Consider the following 23,432-nt stretch of genomic DNA (forward strand, 5'->3'; position numbering starts at 1 on the left):
AACAAAAATAAAGAGTGGAGACTTGTCCAGAAATGTAGAGGGAGAAAGTACTAAAAAGGGAGCGTTTAAAAAATTTTTGATTGAGATATGATTCACATGCCGTACAGTCCACCTACTTGAAGTACACGATTCGGTGACTTCAGTATATTCAGAGTTGTGTAGCCGTCACCACAATTTTAGCATATTTTTATTGCCCGGTAAAGAAACCTGGTACTCCTTAGTTGTCATCCTGTCTCCTCATCCCCCAAGCCCTAGACGATAACGAAGCTACTTTCTGTCTGTGTAGACTTGCCTAGTCTGAATAGTTCATATCAATGGAATCATACACTACGCGGTCCTTCGTGACCGGCTGCTTTGACGCAACGTGTTTTCAGGGTTCATCGTGTTGAAACACGTGTCGGTATTGAATTTATTTTTGTCGCCGAATAATAGTCCATTGAATGGATATGTATGACATCCTGTTCATCCATTCATTAGTTGAGAGTTGATGGAAACTGGTGTTGTGCCCACTTTTTGGCTGTCATGGATAATGCTACCCTGGACGTTCTTGTACAAGTTTTTGTGTGGATGTAAGTTTTCATTCCTCTTGGGTGTATACCTAGGAGTGGGATTGCTGGGGCCATATGGTAGCTCTGTGTTTAGTCTTTTGAGGAACTGCCAGACTGTTTTCCAGAGTAGTGGAGCCATATTTTATGTTATTCTGTTTCTGGCTCTTAAAACCCCTTTAATTCTGAGTTTTTTTGCCATGAGATCAGATATATAAAAAAACACCATATCCTTGGATTTCTGTAAACAGTATGATCCTTTTGGCTTCAACAGGAAGGAACAGCCCTTTTTATGGAGAAAGAGTACCAATTTCAAGATGGAGATAGAGAAAGGTTCATTTCTAATGTCCCCTCTGGAAGTGAGACTGCCACACCACCTGTGTAGGACACCAATACTGAGAAAACCATAAAGGGTGGGAGGGGTGGGGACACAGAGGAGGGAACATTTAGAAGGAGTATTGAAAAACAGAGGAGACCCTAGCAGGGTAATTTTTGGGTAACTGAAGAAGGCTAGAGAGTGGTTGAAGTGTGTGCAATTCACTTTGTCAGCCTGGCTGAGGATATATTTGAAGTAATGATTTTGGGTGATTAACTGGTAGTGGATTTAAATTCCACACTAAGAATTTTCTTTCTGGGCCACTCTTGATGGAACTGGACTCGGAATTCACTAAAGAAGAAAGTGTGAATGAGGTCTGGTTCTCAGAATGTATTGTCTTGAGAGCTAGGATATGACTATTGTTGGTATAAACATATTCTTGTTTTAAGAGTACGTGTTTGTATTCTTAGTATGGCAGTTAATAGAGTGTCTTTACCATACAGAACCCCTCGCATTAACAAGTAAGCCAAGTAAGATTCCTAAGTGGATGAGGTGACTTTGTGGCTTTCTTTCTTTCTTTCTTTCTTTTTTTTTTTTTTTTTAAGGTTTTATTTATTTGACAGAGAGAGAGACAGCCAGCGAGAGAGGGAACACAAGCAGGGGGAGTGGGAGAGGAAGAAGCAGGCTCCCAGCAGAGGAGCCTGATGTGGGGCCCGATCCCAGGACTCTGGGATCACGCCCTGAGCCGAAGGCAGACGCCCAATAACTGAGCTACCCAGGCGCCCCACTTGGTGGCTTTCTTATGATGGAAGGATTAAACATGTGGGTGAAGACATTCTTTTGGGCCACTGTAGTACCGTGTCCTTATATTTTGAATTCCAAGCAATACCACAGTTAAAGGAACACAAGTGTGTCAGATATAAATCTATCTGAAATTCTCAATAAATCTAGTAAGACTTGTTAATGGGAAAAGAGAATAATTAATGAATGTCTTACAGGTCTACTGCCATATTTCTTTTCTTTTCTTTTTTTTGAAGATTTTATGTATTTATTTTAGAGTGGGGGTGGAGAGAGTAGGGGGAGGAGCAGAAGGAGAGGGACAAGCAGACTGTGCTGAGTGTGGAGCCTGGTATGGGCTTGATCTCATGACCCTCAGATCAGGACCTGAGCCGAAACCAACAGTTGGATGCTTAACTGACTGAGCCACCCCGGTGCCCCTACCATATTTCTTTTTAAGGTATAAACACAATTTTCTGTCAGTCTGAATTTATGTTTATCCTAGAATCTTCTTTTAGTTTTTCCTTGCAAGGATTCTGGCTACATGACTGAGGTAGAAACACTGTTACAATGTCTAACTTGCCTCTTTTCCTTTCTCTGTTCTATGATTAGGAGTCTTCAAGAGCTGTTAGATTACCCTGGGGAAGATATCGAGGAGACTTTCTGCCTCAATTTCACGGTAAGGATTTCCACAGTTTGCTTCTGATTGTGGCATTCCCTTTTATCATGCTCACAAGTCGTAATGAGCGTATAGTTGTTTTCCAAATCAAAGAATAAATTTAGGGTCTTCTCTGAACAAATTTTAGTTATAGTGTCTTGGTTGTTAAAGGAGTTAAGTAAATATGTTGAATAAATGAGTGAATGATTTATCTGATTTATCTGAACTTAAAATTACCGAAACATGAGGCCTCTTTACCCTTGATACATAGATTTCTAGAGTTCAGAGTTTTCTCTTTGATTGCATTTATTGACAATTGCATGTCTTAAAACACAGGATATCTTTTAAGGTGCTGATGTTTTCTGAATCAGGTTTTCTTTTCTCAAGAATTTTCTGTGTAATAAGTTCCTGAAGCTTCTCTCAGTCATTTGGATTCTAGAAAGAGAAGTGGTAGACAGAATTGAAGCATCTCTTTTTTCCTCCTTAAATGTAGATTTGTCGAGAAAGCTACGGAGTGATTGAACAGAAGAAGCTGATACCCGGGGGAGACAAAGTAACTGTGCGCAAGGATAACAGGTTAGTCCCGACCTCAGACCCTTGCGGATGTTGCTACTTTATTTCTCTGCACTTTTACTTTTAAGACCAAGATTGAAGTTAAATCTTAATCCCTTCTGCAGAGGAGACAAGGGTGACAGAGCAAGAATTTGCAGTTTTTAATTAATTTTTAGTATTAGAGGAAGCACCAGGCCTAGATTCAGGAGGTAACTGTTGTAGATCTAGAAAAACGGACAGACCTCTTCTTGCATCCTTGCACATTTTTAAAGGCAACTAGAAGACTGTGAGGTCTAATGGAATATTCAGTAACCTTCTTTGTTATGTAAACCTTCCAGACTATCTGGGGAGGCTCAGCTTTGGGGAAAGGTAGCGCCCAACAAAAATGGTCTCAGATGATGAAATTACCTTGATTCTAGGAACCTAATATAGAGGTTAGTCTTGTGTCAAGTAGGTGTTTCAATCAAGACTCAACAAGAAAATCTTGGAGAGGAAAAAAAAAAAAAAAAAAGAAACCTTGGAGCTAAATGTACTGTCCTTTCTTTATCTGCATAATATTGGTACTTTGTTCACAGCAAATGATCTATTTATTTTTTCACATAAGGACAGGCTTATAAAGTCCCTGTAGCCTGATAATGTTTTTAGAATTGGGAAGTTTATGGCAGATCATAGAGTGGATCTTTTGGCCCAGAAGATTTCTTTTTTAGTTTTGAAGATGGCTTTATCATGTATACGTATCTGCCTTTAGTTTTCAAAGGATGTCTGAGCTTTTGCCTCACGTTTCAGACAGGATAACGTGTGCATTGTTTTGTAGGAGCTAACAATGGGCTAGGCCTGTGGCCCAAGGAAGGGAACATTGAGAATGTCTTTATACTGTGGTGAGCTCTGTGTGTTTGGTGCACTGGGTTGGACAGTGGTCCAGTGTAGGCCTCGGCCATTTGTGGTGTCGTCTGCACTTGAGGCAGTTGTGGGGACTTATAACTCTTTCAGATCTTTATAAAAGTATTTCTCTTAGAGCACTTTTGGTCTCTGTTTTTTTTCCTCTCTCTTTCTGGATCTGAGTTTTTCTCTCTTCCTGTCTCTGTGTCTCCTTCCCTATCACGCTCACGGTCTCTCCTGATTCAGTAGATATTTCTCTGGCTCAACAATTGAATTGACGGAATAGTTGAGAGAGAAGGTGTTCAGGAATACTGAAATATAACAGTCTCTTGAGGATGTAAGCTGTTCTCAGGTACAACCGTATTTCAGAGGTGAAATAGACGAGATTGGGTGGTTGAATCTGAAGAGTTCGGAGATACCGGCTTGGGTACAGACACCTGGGAGGTCCGGTACGGCGTAGAGCTAGGTTGCAAAACCTACCTACCTATTGGGTAACAGAAAGTAGAGACAAAGACCACAGTAAAAAGTGATGGCTGGATCTTAGTTGTTACTTCAGGGATAGAACAGTGAGCGGGTATGTGTGGGGTATGGGTACTGGTTGGTGGGCCTTGCTGGGGGGAAGCTTCATTTGGAGGACCCACACTAGTTTAGCTTTGGGGGTTAGACTGTAGAAGTCTTTGGAAATTAGAGAATTTTAGACTTCATTCAGCAGGTAGTAAGAAGACACTGTTGGTTTGTGAGCAAAGGAGTTACATGACAGAAGTAGGTTCCTGGCAAACTTTTTCCTTCTCCACTGTTTATATCTGCTGCTGACACATTCACACTCATGGACAGTGCTTAACCCCAAGAGTGGTGCTCAGAATCACTGTGGGAGAGCGTGCCGATGTTTAAAGGGCGTGGGGGGTGGGGCGGCGGTGCTTGGGTGGCAGAGTCAGTTGAGCGTGGGACTGACTCTTGGTTTCGGCTCAGGTTGTGATCTCAGAGTCACGAGATCGAGCCCTGTGTTGGGCTTTGCACTCAGCATGGAGTCTGCTCAAGTTTCTCTCTCCTTCTCCCCCTCTCCCCTGTTCATGTGTGTGCTTTCTTTCTCTCTTTCTCCAATAAATAAATAAATCTTTAAAAAACCTGTGGGTTCCTTTTCTCTTACTTTGCAGTTGTTTGCCAGTAATTGACTTCAGGGCTGCTTCTACAGCACATTGCCAAGAAGGATGTTTTGATGACACATAGTTTCCTTAAAAGAAAGACAATGTTTAAATTCAAGAGAGTAAAGAGAAGGGAGCCCGCGTCATTCTTTCACTTGTATTACGAAGCTCCATTATTCTATTACCATGACTTCTAAAAAGTAGCTTCAAAGTTTTCAAGTCTTTGTACACTAGAGAGTGCTGTAGTTTAAAGATTGCCAGGCAGAGCGTGGTGGACTCCTGTTTTAATTGCCAGCACACTGTGTTTGAGACTAATGTGTGAAGAAGCTTCTGTTTTCGGGGAGGTTTATGTTTTGACTTTTCTGGGTCACTAGCACTCGTTGAGCACGCAGTAAACTCATCCATGCTGTCTTAGGCACTGTTGTACGTACCTTTGTGCTTGTGACAGGAGGCAGACCTTATTTCTGTCACGCAGTTACCTGTTGGAGAAGCTTCTGAGACTAGTGTGGCTACTGCACATTGCTTAGGATCACTGTCACAGTGAAGGACAGTTAGAAGGACATGTGTGAATGTCTCCTTTTATTTTATGCTGCAAAAGCAGAAATCTTATCAGCAGGCATACTGAGATCCTGGTAAGAAATGTTGGATACCACTGTGAAAGATTAATCATTGCAGCTCCTTTCCCCTTTTGTCTAGTATATGTCATAATCTCATCACTGGGGGTTGGGGTCCTTTTTGGGTATTTCTTAGATGGGTCTAAGAAAACTAGATGAAAGAATGATAAGAATAATGCTTGCTGGGTTTTAACTTGTAGGCAGTCGAATACACAGAGACTGCTTCACAGTAAGCAGTATCTTAACAGTAAGGTATTTGCTGAGTTAACAGTAAGGTATTTGCTGTCGCCGCTGCCCTGAAAGAAAATGCCAGAAAGATACCAATTCTTTATCCGTAATTTATTATATTTCATTTGGTCGTAAGATTGCATTCTATCCTTGGACAAGAGCTGCAGATAGTCGAGTGAGTTACAAGCATCCAAGTAAAGGAATATCCGTGGGTGATTGCTGGTGGCTACATCATAGCCAAATCTTGCCGCAGCTGATAATCACATCTGGATAATGACTATTTGTGGTGAAGTATTTCTCATACTCTGTAACATGGTGTTAGTACCATTAATGAAAAATCCACACGTCATTCTAGATTCCCCCAAATTGGTCTTTATTTAATATAGTCAAATACAATTGATGTCTTCTCCCATTTCTACCATATTAAGAAAAGGATGGGGAAAATAGTAAAAAAGACCACCCTGTGAGGAATGTGAGCTTACAGTAGGTGCTCCAAAAGGCACCCAGAGTCCATAGCGAGAACCTGAGGGGAAAATCCTACGTGACAGACACTTCTAGCCCCTGAAGACCTACTGAAGTTAGGGCTGCTGACCGACTTGAGTCAATCTCTTGAGATAATCTATAGGTATAATCTTTAAGATCTACCTTGTATTTGCAGTGGGCTGTTGTGGGAATAGCAGATGATTAAAATACCAGTAACATTTCTTGAATGCTTACATTTGTCCAAGTACTTCACATGTAATCCTCCCCACTTTACAGATGCAGAAACTGGGGCACACAGAGGCATAAGGTACTTGTTCAGGGTGACACAGCTAGAAATCTAGGATTCAAAGCCAGGCATTGTGAGTGAGATGAGAGCGTGTGCTCCGTGAACGTCCACACATTGCCCCTTCAAGGCCAAGACCAGGACTTGAGTTTCTGTCCACCCCCCGCTTCCCCAACCCAGCAAGAAAAATGACTTAGAAGTTTGCTGTTTTCCTTTCAGGCACGCTATGGAGTTTTAAAAAAACAAAGTTGGCATAGTTAAAAATATACTATATATGTATAAAATTATACGTCTGAAATTTTAAACTTCACTTGAGACAGTGCTTATATTTACCATGTTATTACAAAGCCCTCACGCGCACCCTTAATAATGACTGCACGGTCTGCCACGTGAATGTGTATGTTCTTTTACTCTCTCGCTTTGGGATATTTGGTTTCTAAGTTCTTTTTTATTTCTCTCCCCTCTTCCTTCATTTTTAATAGTACCTATCAAGCATCTTTTGTGTCTAAAGCTTTGTTTGCCTTTAAAATTGCTTTTTAATAAGATCCCAAGGGTGAAATTGAATTAGTGTATATCATTTTGAATTGGTTGATAGATGTTTTTGCTAAATTGATTTCACTAATGAATTATATATCAACTTGCATATTATCATCAGTGTATGAGAGTACTCATTTTACCTAATCCATATAAACACTTGAGTATTCTCTTAAAAAGAAAACAAGTAATAAATTCTATTGCATTTGTAAAATTTTGCATATCTTGCACACCTAGGTTACTTTTCATATTCTGCACAGCTTTGCTGCATTTTCCTGTGAATTAGATTAGGAATGGACAATATTGTGAATGTACTAAATGCCACTGAATTGTTCATTTAAATGGTTAATTTTTATGTTATGTGAATTTCTCCTCAATAAAAAGTGTTTGTGTACATGTGTATGCACGTGCAAATGTGTCTCTGTGTCCGCCTTCAGTGTAAACTCTCAGGCAGGGAGAACTGCTGTGTCATGCTTTGTCAGTAGGCATCGGGCTGCGACACTTTCCTGCGTAATGCTCTGAGAGACTGAATCGAATGTGTACTGCGTGCTGCTTTTCTTCCTGCCGGTTATTTTGTGCGTTGCTGGCAAATTTGAGCGTATAATGGATTAACACTGAGTGATAGTGTTTGACCCACCTGAAAGGCAGGGTATCCTGCTAGATGCTAACATGCAAGTTCTGCGGGCTGCCTGAGGAACAATCATATAGGCAGTGCAGGAAACAGAGGGTAAAGATCAACCCGGTTAGGGAACATTGGAAGCTGCCTGACATTGTGAAGGGAATCGTAAGCATCCCTGTGTCCTGGGAAATGTGGCCAGCAGTGGTATGACTGGTAGCTAGAAAACCCTACAGCTAAAGTCTTGCCCTAAGTGGAAGGAAGACCACTGGTCAGAGCACTCAGCTGGGAACGCGTGTGTTCCAGAACTCGCTGGGGCCCTGGTCAACTTAGTGCAGCCCTCTCAGGACATGTCTTTCTGCCCCAGATAGGGCTGTAGTATTTCTTCTTTTTCAAGTAGTCTGCTGATGTCCTTTATGTATTTCTGTATTGGGACTAAATGATTTTCGTATGATTTGTGGGAACTCTTTATTAAGACTACTTAAACCCTTTGCCATTCATATTTATTGTAAGTTGTATTCCTGGTGGTTTGCTTTTGAAAATGTGGCGTGCTCGTATTTAAATACCTATAATGTATTAATTTCTGTGTTGTCATGTCTGTTGATTATTTCTTTTGGTCTTATGTCACCAATCTCACCCCTCCCCTCTCCAGTAATTGATAAATACATAATGTATTCTCTTCACTTAAAAAAATTTCGAGTGGGGGGGTCTGTAGTCTAAGGTAAATATCTGAATTATTCCCATATTCTAGTTTCCTTAGCTATTCTTACAGGTGAACATTAGATTAATTATATCCAGTTTGAGTTTTGATTTGAAGTGTGATAAATTAGAAGTTAATTTGGGAAGAATTGACACTTTTATGGTATTCAGTCTTACCTCTAAAGGCCTGTTTTACATTTCTTTCTGGTTTTGTTTTTCCTTTTCATGTAGTTTTACACATTTTTTATTAGAGGTTTTTATAAATGTTTTGATTTCTTATTTCTATTGTGAAAGTCTTTCCATATGTTTTGATAATTATTGGTCCCTAGAAATAGTTAATGGTTTTTGTATATTTATCTGGCAACTGGTCAATTGCTCGAATATATTCAGTGTTAATAATTTTCAGTTGATTCTCTTGGGTTTTCTATATATAATTATATGCCTGCAAAAAAATTTTCTCCCAATAATTATACTCCTTATTTGTTTTATTCATTTTTGCTTTTTTACTAGGTGGACCTAGCAGAATGTTAAAGGAATCTTTTATTCCTAGAGATAAGAAATAAATATTGAATTTTATCAGTTTTTGCTTCTATTAAGATAATCATATGATTAAGATAATCACGGACTTCTTACATAATATGCTATTTTGATTTTCTTTCTGTTGCCTGGCACTAAGGATGATTAATATTACATTAAGGTTTAACTCTACTATTGCCATTAGCAACAGGTTAGAGCTGCCTTAAGTCCTAAGGTAAAGCAGCATAATTTCACTTCTGTGTAATTTTAACCCTTAAGAGAAATGAAAGAAAATGCATCTGAGTTTTTAATTTTTAAGGGGGGGGGGTTCTTTAATTTTTAAATTATTTTGCTTCATTCAGGATGCCCAGTTGCAAAGTTGAAGTAGCCTTTTTTGCATATGCATAATATCACATTAAAAGTCTTTTATCTCTTCCGGGAGGAAATCAAAACCTGATTTTATATTGAGGAAACCAAAACAAGATAGTTATTGAATTTCTAGTTTCTAAATTAAAGGCCACATTCTTCTCTGATGAGGAGTCATAAGCTTAAGAATATAAGGATGTCTGTTTTTTCCCTCTTTTGTACCTGGGGAGGGAAGGAGGAGTAAATTTCCAATCAGTGTCTTTATCTTTCATGTAATAATAAAAAAAATAATAAAATAATAATAGCTGCAATTTATTGAGCACTGAGTGTGTGTCAGACACCATCCTACAGACTTTGTGTATTAACTGACTTGTTCTCCATAATTATGAGGAAGGGGCTGTTACTACCCCTTTTATAGAGGGAGAAACTGAAACAGACCAATGGAATTGCCTAAGGTTCATTGCTTAAAGGAGGCAGAGCTGGGATTTGACTGCAGGCAGGCAGAGTATTCGAGTCCTTTTGTTTTTTGAAAATACTGTTTTATTAACACTACAGTGGTAAACAACTTTATGCTTAGGTTTCTTTATAGATCACTGAGTCACACAAAATTCAAAACCCACAAAGAAGCTAAGAGTCTTTACATTTAATGTGTCCTTCCTGAAAATCCTTAACTGTATACCAGTCTGTCCTCAAGCAGTAAAATTTGAATATGCACCATTTTTTATTTAATGTGTCACATTTACATAGCAAAATAATGAAGGCACAGCTAATGCAAGCAAACTTAAACCCTTCTACTTCTGAGCTGGGGGTGGGGACACACACTTGGATTGGTTCTTCAAGTATTTATTTTTTCCAAACATTAGCTTCATTGAAGAGTTCTGATAATTTTCACAGCTACATTCTAAAAGCTACATGACAAAAAAGACTTCACGAGGATCAAACTACATAACACTGAATACACATGCTTTACAGGATTTGCTACATTCTACTTCTTTTCAAGTAAATTAATATTTCTAGAATGCTAGTTAAAGGGATTTAATACTTAAACATTTGGGGTTTTTGTGGTTTTTTTACACCTTTGTAAATAGACACTACCAAGAAAACACATAAACATGAGACAGTAAATAACAAACACATATGTTGACAATATTTTACAGGTTATACACCCTCCTTCTCAGAACCATGTTGCTTGTCTAAATTCAGATATTCAGAACATTCTTTAGAATTTGAAATGGCAGTTTTCCAGGCCTCATTAAACAGTACTGTCATGATCTCCATCACAGGCTTTCCACGATTCCATCACTCTTCTCTGAAGTGTAAAGCTGATGTATGTGTTACAAAAGCAGTCTTAAAGATGAGATTCTTCTGGGTTCTGCTTTTTCTGCCCTGGAAAATGTCCGGACTAAAGAAACTGAAGAATTAAGCATTGAGAACATGTTCAGTCTTGGTCTGGGTGTTCCGTGTGTAGTGTGATGACAGTGGAATGAATAGGTTTCAAAGTGACATTCTTTACTTCACATCTACTTGACACCCTTAACAAGCCTCAATTGCAGTCCGTGCAGAAGAGATCATGAAAAAATCATTTCAAATTTGTTTTCTTCAACACCTTTTGATATATTTATTGTGTTCAAAATGAAAAATTTGAAACGGGCTGGCCAGGATCCGATTGCTTCAATTTAATATACTTTTAGGTAGGAATGTCAGAATTGATTCACATTGTATTTTGGTCCCAAACCTGAGCCTTATTTTTAAGTCCACCAATATTGAAAAAAAAATAGGGATTTTGTTTTCGTCGTCATTCTCCTCTTCAATCTCTGCCCCCGCTTATTTCTTGGCGTCATCAGACACTGCAGAGTGGGGACCCTCATCTTTGGCAGCCGCCGCCTCCGCAGCAGCCTCTGCTGCAGCTTCCTCCTCCTCCTCCTCCTCCTCTTCCCCCTCCTCCTCATCCTCGTACTCTTCCTCGTCGTCCTCCTCCTCCTCCCCCTCTAAGGTCCATGCACACCCCTCCATCTCACCGGTGAGCTCTTGGATCTTGGCAAGTAGGGGTTTATAGATGTCGTTATACTTTTTTTCCAGAGCCTGAAATTCCTTATCAAATTTGGCTTCTATCTTATCGCATCGCTTCTGCAGCTTTTTGAGGGCCAGGACTCGGCATTTCACCGAATTAGGCAGGCTCTCGATAAAGTCATTTTTAGGCTTTGGTGCATTCTCCGCGGGGGTCTGGGGCTCCTCAGCCGTCTGACCAGCCGCGCTGTCGGAGTCACCAGCCGCGCTGTCAGAGTCTCCCCCCTGCGCGCCGCCTTCCGCCATTACCTCCTCCGCCGCCGCGGCCGCCTCTGCTGCCGCCGCTGCCGCTGCCGCCGCCGCCTGGCTTGGCTCCGCAGGCCCCTGGTTTTCCGAGTCAGCCATGTTACAGAAGGAGCTGCAGAGGTCTAGGGTGGCTCCCGCAGAGACCTGCACCCGAGCTGCACCAGAGAGATCTTGCGGATGCGGCAAGTGGCAGTGACGTCGGCCGCGGCAGTGACGTCGGCCGCGGCCCCGCCCTCTTATCCGCCAGCCCTTGACTGGCTCCCTACAATCAGCTGACGGTCTTGCCCCCCGTACTGCGCCAGCTTCCCCCTGTTGCTACCTGCCATCTCCCCACTGGCACTGCAGCTGACGTCAAAACCCGTTTCTTAAATACCCTGCGCCCCATCTGCCCACATACCTGCCCCCCTCTAACGCTGGGCTGGGAATGGCAGCAGGTGCCCAAGGCCCCTTTTTAGGAACTGCTTGGATGGCTTCAGCCTTGTGCAATTTGCTCCTCTGTCCCACTCAGGTCCTTCTACACAACTGTCAGTATGTCTGTCTTGGCCTTTGTCTGCATGGCCCACAGCTGGCGTTGGTCTGGTGTCACTGGCTTACTCTTGTGGAGTCGGCTTTGATTACCTCTGGGATTCCTGCGAATTCCTTTCCAGAAAGCAAAGGGACGGGAGAGCTGACTCTCTTCTACGCTTTTGGGGACCTGGGTGCATGTGTGTGGAGAGGGCAGCTGGTACGTCCGTATGCCCACGCGACAGCCCTACTTGGTCATTCCTCAGCTTAGCGGCATATATATTGGTGGCAAGGTCTCTTAGCAAGAAGGGCCTTGGGAGCGGTTTTGGAACCATTTAGATAGGGAATCTCAGGACCCTTGGTATTCCGGAGTGTGTTCTAGAAGTTCCCGCAGAATCTTACCCTGCGGGCAGGAATAAAGCTGGAGAACGGCCAAAGAAAAGCAAGACCTTCTAACGCCTGGGGCACAGGGCAGGGACCGTGTCCTATTCATGTTAAAGCATGTGTTAAGTACCACTGTTCACTGGGGTCTCACAGACACGCCTGTGTGCTCACAGACATTGTCTCCCAAGGCACTCCACAGTTCAGCATCTGCTTTGTGGTTTTGCTGGTGATTTGTATCTGAGAACGTTTTTAAAAAAAAATCTTAATAAAGAGAAATCTCCTCTAATAGCAAAGTGAGTAGTCATTTTATTTTACTTCCTTACCTTGCTTATAAGACCAAATGATAGCTTTCTGAATAAGGATGAGGGCACGTATTTTAGATATGGAAGAATTCAAATGATCCTTCCAGGGATTCCTTACGAATGTTTTCAAATTTAGCGTTATTGATTTAAATGTTTTTCTTTCACTATATTGGGACTTGCTGAAGCTCTTCTATCAATATGAAATTGTACATTTGGTGTTATCTTATGGTTTTTATGAATATTAAGTTAATAATATGTAAGGCACTTAGTGCTGACACTTGGCAAGCACTTGATGTGTCTTAGTGGTCTTTTTTTTTTTTTTTTACAAAATAATTGCATCATTAATATGCAAAGATAACCTGCAATAATATTCCCCTTTAAAAGGACATTTTTGAGCCCTTACCCAAAGAAAGGAACCACTTATGAAAAGCCCAATATATTCCCATTAACAAACGTTCTAGGTTTTTTTATGTATTTGTGATTCTTGTTGTCTATTTTACTTTCTTAATTCTTCGGATAATTTACTCTCCTCTTTTCTGTTACCATTTGTAGTGACTGGGTTTTATTATTAAGGCTGATATTTCAGTTTTAGCTTTGATGGAATTTAATGTGATAATACATCTGTATTTAGTTGGCTGACACTATACGTATTCTATATATCACCCATTGTTAGAAAGTGGAGAGACAGTAGAGTATTCCCCAAACTGAGAAGGCACTTTGAGATCAGAATATGAAGCAGGCTACTCCAAACAGTTGACACAGAGTTTTATTCAGGGTAACTTACTGATGGGGAGTTCAGGCAGAGGACAAGCCGTGGTGGTTGCATAGTTACTCTCTGCAAAATCCAGACCTTAGTGCCCAGATTTTGTAGAGTGAGGAGACACACAGAAGGGCACTGTGGTGAGATGGAAGGGTTCGCATACACCTCAAAGGGCTTGCATGCACCTAAGTGATAGCTAACCTTTAATTCGATCTTGTGATACCACCTGTGCATCAGGATGGGGAAAAACCATGTTATCTCTGACAGATTCATGGGAGGCCAAAATGGGCCTCCCCTATCCTGGCCTTGGTGGGAACTTCTAGGGTATGTATATTTAATTTCCAAGGGACCTGAAACGCGTAGCCCCAAAAGTGGTCACTGAGCAAACATGAATAAGATGGAGGACCAAAGATGGAGTCCATGTTGTTAGCACTCCTAGCCCATATATTCCATTTATTATCTCTTGGTGGTTACAGGTACCTGGAGGTTAGGAATGCTTTTTCACATTTTAAAGATGAGGAACTTAGAAGCGGAAAAATAAAGTGAAATAAATATTTTGTTACTGTATATATTACTTGATTGGCAGAATCAGAGGCAGAAACGGCCTTCTAACGCCTATATTGTAGAAGTTGTGACAGCCCAAATTTTAATAAAATCTATTTGACCTACTTGACTTGCTTGAGACAAATAGGATGTGTTCATCTTTCAGGATTTTTATGTTGCTGTCTTAAAGAATCTTAAAATTTAGTGTTAAGCTAGGTTACTTTTTTCAAAAAGGTCTGTTCTATTGAGATGTAATTCACATATAATAAGTAGATATATTTTATATATAATAAAATATAATTTAATTGATTGATGTGTAATAAAATTCACTCTTTGCTTTGGCAAATACCGTCATATAAATACTACATTAATTGAGATGAAGAACCGTAACATCATCCCGAAAAAAACCCCTTCACAGTCCTTCCCTAACTGTCAGCCCTGGTGATCACTGATCATCCCTAAAATTGTTCTTTTCCAGAATGTCCTATAAATGGAAGCGTATGTGTGTGGACTTGTGAGTCTGGCCTTTTTCACTCAGCATATTCATCCATGATGTTGTGTACATGAGTAGTTTGTTCCTTTTTGTTGCTGAGTAATATTCCCACTTGGGTTGTTTCTAATTTTTTGTGATTACAAAAAATGCTGCAGTGAACCTAAGTTTTTATTTCTCTTGGATACATACCTGAAGTAGAACCGTTTGGTCATATGGTAGATGTATATTTAACTTTTTAAGAAAGTTCCACAGTTTTCCAAAGTGACTATACCATTTTGCTTTCACACCAGCAATGTATGAGTTACAGTTACTCTGCACTTCAACAGCATTTGGTATCCTTGTGCTTTCCCCCCAGTCTGATAGCTGTGTGTGGTATCCTTAATGGCTAATGATGTAGAGTATCTTCCAATGTATGTATGTGCCATTCATAGATCTTCTTTGATGAAATGTCAGTTTATATCTTTTGCTCATTTTCTGAGTTTTTATTTTCTTATTTTTAAATGATTTTATATATTCTAGATACAAGTCCTTGTGAAATACTTTCTTCCAGTCCATGGCTTGTCTTTTTCTTCAAAAAACAGAAATCTAAAATTTTGATATTTTTTTTTTCTTTTATGGATTGGGCTTTTGGTGTCATGTCGAAGAGACCTTTGCCAAATCCAAGGCCATAAAAATTTGTTCCTGTGTTTTCTTTTTTTCTTTATTTTCTTTTTTAATTTAAATTCAATTAATTAGCATATATTATTAGTTTCAGAGGTAGAGTTCAGTGATTCAGCAGTTGCATATAACACCCAGTGCTCATTACATCACATGCCCTCCTTAATGCCCATCACCCAGTTACCCCATCTCCCCCCTCCCCTCCAGCAACCCTCAGTTTGTTTCCTATGATTAAGAGTCTCGTATGGTTTGTCTCCCTCTCTGATTACATCTTGTTTTATTTTTCCCTCTCTTACCTATGCTCCTCTGTTTTGTTTCCTAAATTCCACATATGAATGAAATCATATGATAATTGGCTTTCTCTGATTGACTTATTTCACCCTCCAGTTCCATCCACGTCATTGCAAATAGCAAGATTTCATTTCTGATAGCAGAGTAATATTCCATCTTCTATAGGTCTACCACATCTTCTTTATCCATCCATCTGTCGATGGACAGATGCCCTCTTCCCATAGTTTGGCTATTGTGGACATTGCTGCTATAAACATTGGGGTGTAGGTGTCCTTTCTGATAACTACATTTGTATCTTTGGGGTATATAACTTGTACTGCAATTACGGGGTCATCGGGTAGCTCTATTTTCAACTTTTTGAGGAACCTCCATACTGTTTTCCAGAGTTGCTGTACCAGCTTGCATTCCCACCAACAGGGTAAGAGGGTTCCGCTTTCTCCCATCCTCACCAACATTTGTTGTTTCCTGACTTTTAATTTTAGCCATTCTCACTGGTGTGAGGTGGTATCTCATTGTGATTTTGATTTGTATTTCCGTGATGCTGAGCGGCGTAGAGCATTTTTTCATGTGTCATTTTTCATGTTGGCTATTTGTATGTCTTCTTTGGAGAAATGTCTGTTCATGTCTTCTGCCCATTTCTTGATTGGATTATTTGTTCTTTGGGTGTTGAGTTTGATAAATTCTTTATAGATTTTAGATATTAACCCTTTATCTGATAAAACATTTGCAAAAATCTTCTCCCATTCTGTCTATTGTCTTTTGGTTTTGTCAACTGTTTCCTTTGCTATGCAAAAGCTTTTTATCTTGATGAAGTCCCAATAGCTCATTTTTGCCTTTGTTTCCCTTGCCTTTGGAGACATGTCTAGCCAGAAGTTGCTGTGGCTGAGGTCAAAGAGGTTGTTGTCTGTGTTCTCTTCTAGGATTTTGTTGCTGTCCTGTCTCACATTTAGGTCTTTCATCCACTTTGAATTTAATTTTGTGTATGGTGTAAGAAAATAGTCCAATTTCATTCTTCTGCATGTGGCTGTCCAATTTTCCCAACATCATTTGTTGAAGAGACTGTCTTTTTTTCCATTGGATATTCACCATTTGTTGAAGATAAGTGGACCACAGAGTTGAGGGTCCATTTCTGGGTTTTCTTTTCTGTTCCATTGATCTGTGTGTCTGTTTTTTTGCCAGTACCATACCATCTTGATAATTACAGCTTTGTAATAGAGTTTGAAGTCAGGCATTGTGATGCCACCAGCTTTGGTTTTTTTTTTTTTCTTTTTTCTTTTTTTTTTTCTTTTTTTGACATTCCTTTGGCTATTCGGGGTCTTTTCTGGTTCCATACAACTTTTAAGATTATTTGTTTCAGCTCTAAGAAAAATGTTGATGGTATTTTGATAGAGATTGCATTGAATGTATATATAGATTGCTCTGGGAAGCATAGACATTTTAACGATATTTGATCTTTCAATCCATGAGCATGGAACATTTTTCCATTTCTTTGTGTCTTTCTCAATTTCTTTCATGAGTGTTTTATAGTTTTCAGAGTCCAGATCCTTTGCTTCTTTGGTTAGGTTTATTTCTAGGTATCTTATGGTTTTTGGTGCAATTGTAAATGGGATCAATTCCTTAATTTCTTTCTTCTGTCTCATTGTTAGTGTACAGAAATGCAACTGACTTCTGTGCATTGATTTTGTATCCTGCCACTTTGCTGAATTCCTGTATGAGTTCTAGCAATTTTGGGGTGGAGTCTTTTGGGTTTTCCACGTAGAGTATCATGTCATCTGTGAAGAGTGAGAGTTTGACTTTTTCCTTGCCAATTTGAATGCTTTTTATTTCTTTTTGTTGTCTGATTGCTGAGGCTAGGACTTGTAGTGCTATGCTGAACAACAGTTTTAAGAGTGGGCATCCCTGCCGTGTTCCTGACCTTAGGCGAAAAGCTCTCAGTTTTTCCCTATTGAGAACGATGTTTGCTGTGGGCTTTTCATATATGGCTTTTATGATATTGAGGTATGTTTTTTCTATCCCTACACTGTGCAGAGTTTTAATCAAGAAAGGGTGCTGTACTTTGTCAAATGCCTTTTCTGTATCTATTGAGAGGATCATGTGGTTCTTGTCCTTTTTCTTATTAATATATTGTGTCATGTTGATTGATTTTTGGGTGTTGAACCACCCTTGCAGCCCAGGAATAAATCCCACTTGGTCGTGGTGAATAATCCTTTTTAATGTACTGTTAGATCCTATCGGCTAGTATCTTGGTGAGAATTTTTGCATCCATGTTCATCAGGGGTATTGGTCTGTAATTCTCCTTTTTGGTGACGTCTTTGTCTGGTTTTGGGATGAAGGTAAAGCTGGCCTTACAGAAAGAGTTTGGAAGTTCTCCTTCCATTTCTGTTTTTTGAAACAGCTTCAGAGAATAGGTATTAATTCTTCTTTAAATGTTTGGTAGAATTCCCCTGGGAAGCCATCTTGATATTCTGGACTCTTGTTTCTTGGGAGATTTTTGATTACTGTTTAAATTTCTTTGCTGGTTAGTTTCTTGGGAGATTTTTGATTACTGTTTAAATTTCTTTGCTGGTTATGTGTTTGTTCAGGTTTTCTATTTCTGCCTGTTCCAGTTTGGGTGGTTTATATGTCTCTAGGAGTACATCCATTTCTTCCAGATAGCCTAATTTGTTGGCATATAGTTGCTCATATGTTCTTATAATTGTTTGTATTTCTTTGGTGTTGGTTTTGATCTCTTTCATTCATGGTTTTATTAATTTGGGTCCTTTCTCTTTTCTTTTGGATAAGTCTGGCCAGGGGTTTATTGATCTTATTAGTTCTTTCAAAGAACCAGCGCCTAGTTTCATTGATCTGTTCTGCTGTTCTTTTAGTTTCTGTTTCATTGATTTCTGCTCTAATCTTTATTAATTCCTGTCTCCTGCATGGTTTAGGCTTTATTTGCTGTTCTTTCTCCAGCTCCTTTTGGTGTAGGGATGGGTTGTGTATTTGAGACTTTTCTTGTTTCTTGAGAAAGGCTTGGATTTCCCTCTTAGGACTGCCTTTGCTGCATCCCAAAGGTTTTGAACAGTTGTGTTTTCATTTTCATTTGTTTCCATGAATTTTTTTTTATTCTTCTTTAATTTTCTGGTTGACCCATTCATTCTTTAGTAGGATGCTCTTTAACCTCCAAGTATTTGAGTTCCTTCCAAGTTTCCTCTTGTGATTGAGTTCAAATTTCAAAGCACTGTGGTCTGAAGATATGCAGGGAATGATCCCAGTCTCTTGGTACTGGTTGAGACCTGATTTGTGACCCAGTATGTGATCTCTTCTGGAGAATGTCCATGCGTACTCGAGAAGAGTGTGTATTCTGTTGCTTTAGGATGGAATGCTCTGAATATATCTGTAAAGTCCATCTGGTCCAGTGTGTCATTCAAAGCCCTTGTTTCCTCGTTGATCTTCTGCTTAGATGATCTGTGCATTGCAGTGAGTGGGGTGTTAAAGTCCCCTACTATTACTGTATTATTATCAATGTGTTTCTTTAATTTTGTTATTAGTTGGTTTATATAATTGGCTGCTCCCATGTTAGAGGCATAAATATTTATAATTCTTAGAACTTCTTGTTGGATAGACCCTTTAATTATGACATAGTGTCCTTCCTCATCTCTTATTACAGTCTTTGGTTTAAAATCTAATTTGTCTGATATAAGGATTACTACTCCAGCTTTATTTTGATGTCCATTCGCATGATAAATTGTTCTCCACCCCCTCACTTTCAATCTGGAGGTGTCTTAGGGTCTAAACGGAGTCTCTTGTAGACAGAATATCAATGGGTCTTGCTTTTTATCCAGTCTGATACCCTGTGTCTTTTGATTGGGGCATTTAGCACATTTACAATCAGAGTAACTATTGAAAGAAAAATATGGAACGTTTCACGAATTAGCGTGTCATCCTTAGTGACGGGGCCATACTAGTCTTCTCTGTATCATTCCAGTTGTAGTATATGTACTGCCGAAGTGAGCACCCTATGTTTTCTTTTAGAAGTTTTATAACTTTAAGTTTTACATTTAGACTGTGATCCTTACTGAGTTAGCTTTTATAATGGTGTGAGGTATATGGATATATACCTTTTGCATATGGTATCATGTTGATCCAACACCGTTTATTGAAAACACTGTCTGCTGAGTTGCTTCTGCAACGTTTTTGAGAATTAATTGACCATATTTGTGTGGGTTTATTTCTGGGCTTTCTGATTCTGTTGCATTGACTTATAGGCCTGTCCTTTCACCAACACTACACTTGACAGCTGTAACTTTATAGTAAGTCATGAATTTAGGTAATGTTCAGTTCTCTAACTTTGTTCTTTTTCAAAATTGTTTTGGCTCTTCTAGTTACTTTACCTTTCTATATTAATTTCAGAATCAGCAAACATTTTCAGAGACCCTTACTATAGTTTGAATTCAGACTTTTAAAAACCATTGGCAATGGATATAGTACTTGCTCTTTTAAATTTAAGTGTTTTAAAATGTCACCTCATTTAAAACGTCATCTCATTTTGTGGGCTTCAGGGACTCTAGTATATAATCGGGGCCGCAGTGACACAGAACTGTGAGTGATGTAGGTGAGCTATCATGTTGTGAAACCCTGATCTCAACATATTGTAATTCCTCATGCAGCTGTCACACTGGAAATGAAAGAATCAAGGCAGGGCAAAGGGAGGACGCGTAGGTGAGATGGTTGGGAGCACAGGTCTGTATTCAGACATCTGGCTTCAGGTTCTGTCCCTGTCCATGTACTACCTATTTGTCTTGGATTCAGTTCTGAAATTGGAATAATGAGAATTTACTTGAAAATTTTTGAAAATGGAAAATAATCGAAAATTTATCTCTGCAATCTCAAAAAGCTGTTGTTCTAAAATTTGTGTATATTTATTTTTATTGGGACATAATTCTCATACTATCACTCAAAGGGTAGGTTTGAATATTCACCAAGATGGTGTGTATCGAAGAATCTATTGCTGTGACTAGCACCTAATACACTCTATAACTGTTAATGATCATTATAAAAGAAAAGACTGTGTTGACAGCAATACTAATTGACATATAGACATATAGAGATTAGAGTCTCTATGAGTTTGCTAGGGCTGCTGTAACCACTAAGTGGTTTAACGACTTACTGTCTCATTTCAAGAACAACGTGTTGGCAAGGTTGATTCCTTCTGAGGCTTCTCTCCTTGGCTTGCAGATGGCCATCTTCTCCTTTTGTTTCTTCCCATTGTCTTCCCTCTGTGCGTGTTTCTGTGTCCAAATTTTCCCTTCTTATAAGGACACCGGTCCTGTTGGATTAGGGCTCAGCCTGATGACCTGATTTTAACTTGGTTACCTCTGTAGAGATCCTATATCTAACTAAGGCTACCTTCTGAGGTACTGAGGGTTAGAACTTCAAAATATGAATTTTAGGGGGACACAATCCAACTCATAACACCACATCCTCCAGTCCCCAAAAGTCATGTCCTTCTCAGCTATAAAATACATTCACCGTATTCTAACATCCCCCAAAGTCTTAACCCATTCCAGCATCAACTCTAAGTCCAAAGTCTCATTCATGATGGTTTATTTTAGGTGTCAACTTGGCTGGGTTATGGGGTACCCAGATAATTGGTCAGATATCACTCTGGGTATGTCTGTTGGGGTGTCTCTGGGTGAGGTTAACATCTGAATGGGAAATCGAGTAAAACAGATTGCTGTCCCTGATGTGCATGGGTCTCATCAGTTGAAGGCCTGAACAGAACAGAAAGACTAAGAGGTGCTCCTGCCTGACTGCCTTTGAGCTGGGACCTCAGTGTCTTCCTGCCCACAGACTGTAACAGAAGCATCAGCCCCTCCTGAGTCTCAAGCCTCCCTGCCTTTGGACTAGTACAGCTACACCACTGCTCTCCTGGGCCTGCAGCTTGCTGACGGCCGATCCTGGGGCTTGTCTGCCTACACTGATCTACATGTATATATGTGTGTGCACACACCCCCGTACTGGTTCTGTGTCTCTGGAGAACCTTGGCTAATATATCATGTAAATATCATCTGAATAAGTTTGATTAATCCTGAGGTGAATTTCTTCCACAGCTGTGAAGCCAGACAAGTTATCTGTTTCCAGATATGATCGTGGGCATGGGTGTAGGATGGACATTCCCATTATAAAAGAGAGACATCAGGAGGAAGGAGGTCACAGGTCCCAAGCAAGTCTTGAACCTAGCAGGGAAAATTTCACTAGATTTTGAGGCTTGGAAAATAATCCTCTTTGGGTCTAGGCTGTGTCCTCTGGCCCTCAGGGGTGGTGTTCCTACTCTGAGTTACTGGCCCTGGTTCCTCAACCTATACCCATGGTGGCAGTGATAGGCTCACTGGACTCTGATTTGCCTTTGGAGCCATTTTTCCCTTTTCTTAAAAGATAACACCTGTTTGCAGCCAATTGGTTCTGTAGGCTCATTTCATACCAGTAGAATCCCAGAAGCCCAACAGCCGTCCTTCATTTTGTCCAGCTCTGCCTCTTTGGTGTAAACTTGCAGTGTTTCTATTCTTAAGTTAAAAACAAAAACAAAAAGGGGTGCCTGGGTGACTCAGTCGTTAAGCGTCTGCCTTTGGCTCAGGGCGTGATCCTGGTGTTCTGGGATCGAGCCCCACATCAGGCTCCTCCGCTGGGAGCCTGCTTCTTCCTCTTCCACTCCCCCTGCTTGTGTTCCCTCTCTCGCTGGCTGTCTCTCTCTCTGTTAAATAAATAGACAAAATCTTTAAAATCTTTAAAAAAACAAAACAAAAACAAAAAAACTTTGTTGGCTTCCCAGGCAATTCATGGGGGTCCAAGTCATCTGACAGATCTTTCCTGGATAACCACATTTCTATTCCTAGCTTCTGCTGAGATGATTGATAGGATTCATGAATCCACGTGCTTGATCTCTTCAGCAAACCATTTTTCAGCCGTACTGTTGGCCCTGTTTCCAGAAGGTGTTTTCTGGATAGGCTAAGAATTTTCCAAATGTTGAAGTTCTAGTTCCATTCTGCTTAACAGTTCCTCCTTCAGTTTATCCCTTTCTTCTTTCATTTTACTATGAGCAGTACAAAGAAACCAGACCACACCTTCAGTACTTTGCTAGGAAATCTCCTAAGTTGAATATCCGAGTTTATCACTGACAAGTTCTCCAAAACAGTAGAACACAATTTGGCCAAGTTCTTTGCCACTTTATAACAAGATTGCCTTTCCTCTAATTTCCGGTAAATAACATGTTCCCCATTTCTGTCTGCGACTTCACCAGAAGCATTTTAATATTCATACTTCTTGCCAAATTCTGTTAATGATGTATGTTTATTTTCTGAGAACAAAAGCTTTCTCTACAGCTCTCCTCTTTTCTTTCTGAGCTTCCCCAGGATCTCCTTTGCTGTTTCTATCAACTGTCTTCAGAGCAGTATAGGCTTTTTTATCAGCTGCCTCAAAACTCGGACAGCCTCTACCTGTTACCCACAGTCATTCTACGTTTATAGGCAGTTGGTCTTCTAGTACCTCACTTCCCGGTACCGAAATCTGTACTAGGCTTCTCCGGAGAAACAGAGCCAGTAGGAGATGTATATACCTACACATATACTTATACACGTGTACACACACACCCACACACACACACACCCCTATCTATGCAAGTTCCCAGCTGTTGAAGAATTTTACCTCAGGATGAATCAGACTCCGAGTCTCACCCGAATCTAACTTAGATGATATTTACATGATATAGTAGTCAGGGTTCTCCAGAGAAACAGAACCAACAGGGAGTGGGGGTGTGCGTGTGCACACACGTGTTCACGTACATACAGGCAAGCAGACGAGCCCCAGGATCGGCCGTCAGCAAGCTGCAGGCCCAGGAGAGCAGTGGTGTAGCTGTACTTGTCCGAAGGCAGGCAGGCTGGAGACTCAGGAGGGCTGATGCTTCTGTTAGTCTGTGGGCAGGAAGACACTGAGGTCCCAGCT

General features: G+C 40.2%; 2 protein-coding genes and 1 non-coding gene across 10 annotated transcripts in view; 1 reads left to right on the forward strand and 2 right to left on the reverse strand.

The window, feature by feature from the left end:
- HERC3 (HECT and RLD domain containing E3 ubiquitin protein ligase 3) overlaps nt 1-23,432 on the forward strand; it is a 124,253-nt gene that overhangs the window by 93,858 nt on the left and 6,963 nt on the right. For 7 of the 8 annotated variants that reach the window (XM_026509737.4, XM_026509740.4, XM_057309500.1 and 4 more), the window contains 2 exons: nt 2,251-2,317; nt 2,790-2,872. In XM_026509737.4, coding sequence (XP_026365522.1) covers nt 2,251-2,317; nt 2,790-2,872 — 150 coding nt within the window. Of the gene's footprint in view, nt 1-2,250; nt 2,318-2,789; nt 2,873-5,847; nt 7,414-23,432 lie in introns of those variants that run through there. The other variant, XM_044388088.3, reaches the window with a different exon arrangement.
- On the reverse strand, nt 10,940-22,241 carry NAP1L5 (nucleosome assembly protein 1 like 5). Its single transcript, XM_048211924.2, has one exon. It carries the CDS (start codon nt 11,618-11,620, stop codon nt 11,033-11,035), a length of 588 nt encoding a protein of 195 aa, XP_048067881.1. The 5' UTR covers nt 11,621-22,241; the 3' UTR covers nt 10,940-11,032.
- On the reverse strand, nt 19,342-19,449 carry LOC113263318 (U6 spliceosomal RNA). The gene has a single exon (XR_003319129.1). It is a non-coding gene; the product is annotated as a U6 spliceosomal RNA (small nuclear RNA).

Source organism: Ursus arctos, unplaced genomic scaffold (assembly GCF_023065955.2).
Source record: "Ursus arctos isolate Adak ecotype North America unplaced genomic scaffold, UrsArc2.0 scaffold_9, whole genome shotgun sequence".
Taxonomy (NCBI): domain Eukaryota; kingdom Metazoa; phylum Chordata; class Mammalia; order Carnivora; family Ursidae; genus Ursus; species Ursus arctos.

Coding starts and splice junctions, on each gene's coding strand:
- NAP1L5 (XM_048211924.2), bottom strand. CDS start 11,620: ATGGCTGACTCGGAAAACCAGGGGCCTGCGGAGCCAAGCCAGGCGGCG.